This window comes from Mytilus trossulus, unplaced genomic scaffold, assembly GCF_036588685.1.
Source record: "Mytilus trossulus isolate FHL-02 unplaced genomic scaffold, PNRI_Mtr1.1.1.hap1 h1tg000050l__unscaffolded, whole genome shotgun sequence".
In the NCBI taxonomy this organism is placed as follows: domain Eukaryota; kingdom Metazoa; phylum Mollusca; class Bivalvia; order Mytilida; family Mytilidae; genus Mytilus; species Mytilus trossulus.
The window spans coordinates 3858190-3863759 of NW_026963292.1; the positions used below are offsets into that span (position 1 = coordinate 3858190).

General features: G+C 31.0%; 1 protein-coding gene across 1 annotated transcript; it reads left to right on the forward strand.

The window, feature by feature from the left end:
* The first annotated feature begins 824 nt into the window (after positions 1-824).
* On the forward strand, positions 825-5268 carry LOC134699361 (techylectin-like protein). The gene is made up of 4 exons (XM_063560967.1): positions 825-969; positions 2912-3045; positions 3373-3469; positions 5024-5268. Exons 1-4 carry the CDS (start codon positions 825-827, stop codon positions 5266-5268), a joined length of 621 nt encoding a protein of 206 aa, XP_063417037.1.
* Positions 5269-5570: the final 302 nt, after the last annotated feature.

Genomic DNA, 5570 nt, shown 5'->3' on the forward strand with positions numbered 1-5570 from the left:
ATTGTTTTATTGTCTGTACTATCTATTTTCTTTGTTTTTAATTATTTCAATATATTGACCGCTGTAATTATTACCTTTTATTGTTGTTTGAGGTTTCTTTTACAACGACATATCATCTCCAATATGTATCAATATATTTTATAGAATACATATTGTAGCAAAATGAAACTTTTGGGAGTCATTTGTTACCTGTTGGTCCTACTTGATGACTGTATTTATGGGGACCAGAATGCTCTGAGGGAGAAATAGTAAGCTTGAATAAAAGATGAACTGATGAATTGAAAACATATTGTTGATTTATTAAGCACCGAACCAATGTCAAAGATTTTTAATCAAAATCACTTGCTGACAAATTTTATTGGAACCGTTATAGTCTTGCTTCCTTCATTCAAGAATTCAATTTAAAAACAAAACTAGATACGTTTAAAGAATTGAAAAGATTTTCACAGATATAAACAAAAAAACTTGAACAATTAAGCGACAAAAGGTTGGGAAGAGAATTTCGAGACATTTTTTTTGAGCTGACAAATATTGATTTTAGTTTCGTTATCCTGAACCGTTTTTGGGAAAAATTAGAGGAGTTCGAATGTACAAACAGGGCGGAGTGTGAAGTAGGACTACCATTGATAATCAAGCTGTTTAAAATGACTTTGATATAGAAGACTACTATTCATATTCTAAAAACAACTTTACATAGTACACGGTTTTCGAAGGAGTCACTAATTCAGCAAGTGAAGAAAACATCTGGTTGTGATACGAAAATAATTTTGAACTTTGGAAAACACATGCTTTTGAAACAATTCAAAGCGGAAAAAATTATGATGATGTATGGAAAGCTAGCAAAAAAGGATATCGATTCAACAATACAGATATATCAATGGACTAATGATATGTACGAATTACGAAGGTCCTTATTAAGAGTTGAAGAATGTTTATCACGTGGTATTTGTAAATCTAAGTGTCAAAACGGTAAATGCATCCGCCTATCACATGGAAAACGTGACATGTGCATTTGTCCTAATTGTTATGATGATGATAACTGCCAAGTACGTAACCAAATCGTTTTAGTGAAAAATTTATTGTCAGTGATCTCAACACCGAATGAAGTGCCTAAAATTAGCAACATTCTCGATCTTGATATAGCTAAAACTGTCTGGTTTCTTCAATGCAGTGCTTAGGTCTGGCATATGAAACTGTTCAAAATGTTAACACAGAAGCTATTGATACACATTTGTTAACGGCTTTTGATTTAGGTTCACTCTATGGTACTTACTTAAGCATCAATTATTTGATTCTTGAATATGTTGAAGTAAGTAAGACTCTTCAATTCTGCAAATGTTCATTGTGATGAGTTACATTTAGTTAGGAGTATGAAGTTAAAAAATAAATGCATAGATGGATATGCCCGTGATGGGACCCTATATATTACTTAAAAAAAAACATAACATATGTTTGCAAACCTTGCAACTGTAACGTAATAGGTTCACGTTCACCAATATGCAATTCAACTTGACAGTGTCGGTGTAAAGCACATTTTATAGGACACACATGTGAAAAGTAGGAACGTCAAGACTGTAAATGGAGTGATTGGACATCTTAGTCTCTTTGTAGTAAAGCATGTGGTATTGACGGGAAACAGGAACGGTCAAGATACATAGTACTACCACATAAGGGACAATGAATACAATGCAAAGGAGATAAGGTGGAGGATAGAACATGTTTCAAACAATGCTGCAATGTTACATTTGATTGTAAAACAGTTCAAAATGTTCGATGGGTATGAAGTACCAGCCTTGTAGCTGTGATAAAAAGGGATCGACCAAAGACATGTGTCAGTCTATTAATGGTGCCTGTTCTTGCAAAGAAAATTTTCATGGAAGGCGTTGCCAATGTAATTTTTCATATTTTGTACATGTAACTATGCATTTTAAGATTTATGGTAAGAAAAGAAAAATTGAGACTTAAACAAGTTAACATGGAAATTGTACATGTGTAAAACAGTGTATATGTAGCCAATATTTTTACATATATTTACAGAAGTATAGATAGTAAAATTCCGCAAAGTTTTAAATTTACATTTTTCAGAAAAAGTCCGGGAAAACTAAATAAGTTTTCTATTTCTATGTTTAAAAATAAAAAAACGCAGATCAAAATGAAAATTAAGAATAACGAATTTTCATATATTGTTTTTTTTTAATCTTTTAGGAATATGAAAAATAAGAATTTTATTTATTCCGATAACTCTTCCATATTGCATCACTTCATTAAAAAAGCTTTAAGAATATAATTCAATCACTATATTTGAGCTTTGGAGCTGTCATGACAGTAAGTGCTAGTACTCCTTTGTTAATGTATGAATCATTGCCATTTTGCTTTGTTTCTTTTGTTACCTGTTATGACATGGAACTCTAACTATTTTTAAACTGAGTTTTACTGTGCATTTGTTTCCTACATTGGTAACAAGTATAGGTAATGGTTTGATATCTCACCAGACAAGTTTAACCTAACTGATAGCCTTGAACGATGCCCGACGCGCTACACCTCTCGTACACCTAGGCTCCACATATATATATGTACGTTATACATGAATCAATATGACTAAAACATTCTATTGATTTTTCATGAATGATCTATGTTGTATTTATAAAAAGTAAAATAATTAAAAAAATCTTTAATAACTATTTTATTTTAAAGGTTTGATCTATTATATCTTGATAACAACATAATATATATAATCATTCTCAAATATGACCCAAAGTACTTGAGCAAATTGTTTTTCGTCCCTCAGCAGAAAAGATATATATTAATAGATTTATGAATGTTCCTAATTTAAATAAATATTTTTTATAGCAAATATTACCTTAATTATATAGTTGTATGTCATTATATCTTGGTTTGTTTTGTCTTATAGAAGAATTTAGACCAAAAGATTGTTCAAGATTAGATAAAAAGATTCACAAGAGTGGTGTATTTAAGATCTTTCCTGATAGTGGTTCTGGCTTTAAAGTGTATTGTGACATGGACACTGATAGTGGGCACTGGACGGTAAATAGTTAGAAAGGCTTGATCAAGTGATTAAACATAATATTAATAGTGTATAACATAAAAAGTTTTCAGAAATGCATATAGTCTTAAACAACTCATATCATCATTCAGAGTTTGAAGAGCTCATAAATCAGAGATGACTTAAAGTAAAAACAAACACGGTAGGGAAATAGGGTTTGACGAAGGTGCATTTCTTTTTGCTATACATTTTATAGAAGTGATGCATTGTGTGCGACATATCTTCTGAAGCTGCCTTTTTTATTTTGAGATACAGAAGTTCACACCGACTGATATACATTATTCAATATTAATATAATCTATTTTCAGGTTTTTCAACATAGGACAAATAGCACAACAATTTTCAATCATGGTTGGACGGGGTATAAAAATGGCTTTTGTGATATAAATGCGGAATTTTGGCTAGGTATAACTGATCGATATATCTATATGTTGCTTTTTTCATTTATGTTCTCTTGGGAAACTGTTATCAACTTTCTTATCTAAAAACTTTCCGAAACAATTCGGCATATACATATACGATACTTGAAATATAAGAAAAATTTAACATTTTAACAAGAGAAAACAGTATTTGTTAGAAAATCCTATCCCTTGAAGCATACATAAAACACCAGAATCTTTAAACCTAATTATGTCAACCCTGTTTCGTGGTAGAAACATCGATATTATGGCTGGAAATAGTTACGAAGAACATGTAAGTTCTGAAGTTTTTTAGTTTAGTTTAAACATATTTATCAGGAATCCATCTTAGATTCTAAGTGCTGTAGACATTGTCTATTGTTTTCACTACCATACAATCGAATATTGTCGTTATCTTTCTGAACATCACATTGAGATACAACAATTTTGTGATCTGCAGTTACATCATATAAGCTCAATTTATAGAGAATAATACATGGCAAAATCCGTATCATATGTCGTATCATCCCGAGACATCAATATCAGCCCGAGGGCCCTTAGGCCCGAGGGATGATATTGGTCGAGGGTGATACAGCATGTGATACGGATTTTGCCATGTATTATACGCTTTATCATATATTTCAACAGAAGAGTTTTATATTATATGAACTGTTTTCTGATCTGATTGTCTTGTTTCAAAGCTTTAAAATAACTGCTCAATTATTTATACGAAGCACCTAGGTTACCCTACAATCTGTTTTTTTTAATATATTTTGATTTATTATTGCATAATTTTGAGTGTTTTGTATTTTTTATAGTTGCATTTAGTGTGCCAAAAAAATTGTTGTAAAAACTTGATGTTCGTGACGTCACATACAATATGAAAACTTGATGTTCGTGACATTTCAGACCAAACAATGACGTCATTCAAAAAATTTAACTATTTTTAGAAAAAAAATTCTTAAACAAAAAAAATAAAAAAAACTGACTTTAACAAATTAGTTTAAAAAAAAAAAGAAAAAAAAAAAAGGCATGCGATACGGGTTTTACCATGCGATACGGGTTTAGCCATGCGATACGGGGTATGCGATACAGGGTAGGTGATATAGACTGGAAAAAAGAACCTTTATTAGATATACAAAATAGCTGTATTTTGTACTAAATATATGATAAATTGTGTTATTAAGGGCTATGTGTGCTTTCAGATCGTATTATTGTAAAGGGCAAATGCATAAACAATATTATTTAATTAATATTTGTATCTTTATAATCAGGAAACGACCATATACATCGTCTGACACCAGGAGGCACATCTTCGCTGTGTATTGATTTAAGAGCCCCAATGGACGCATTGGATATGCTCAATACCAGCACTTTTCCATTGGTGACTCATCAAGTGATAACAAATTGACAATCAGCGGTAATAGTGGAAACGCAGGTATTTGGAGCAATATAGTTTACAATTTATTTTCGTTCAAGAATATTTTTTTAACGTAATGAATTTAATGTCATTGACTAAACTGGTGTGAAGTTTGATCGACATTTAAACTCTTTTTTTTAGGTGACAGCTTGGCCTATCATAACGACACAAGGTTCAGTACAAAGGATAATGACAATGACAAAAATGGAAGTCAAAATTGTGCATCTGTATATACAGGAAGTTGGTGGTTTGGTGCCTGTCATTATTCTAACCTTAATGGCGTGTTTAAAGGAAGTGGAGCAAAAGGAATAAATTGGTACTACTGGCGAAAGACATTTGACACTATTCAGACTTCAACAATGATGATACGAAATAGAAAGTTGTAGAATTACCTTGCAATAAATGAATGTTCCATCGTCTTACATGTCTATCATTTTTCAGCTCACATTCAATTGTTCGAATGTAGCTAAATTTTTTTGTCTTTTTCATATCAAATCTTGCAACGTTTGTATTATGTGTTTGACGTTTCAAACATTTAGACTCCGAGTATCAATTTATTATATTAACATATGAAATACATTTGGATATGTATGTCTGGTGTATTAAAATAATTTGTGCAAACATTTATTCAAATTGCAGTTTACAAATGTGAAAGACATCAAATCTATTTAAAAATTGTAAAGATAAT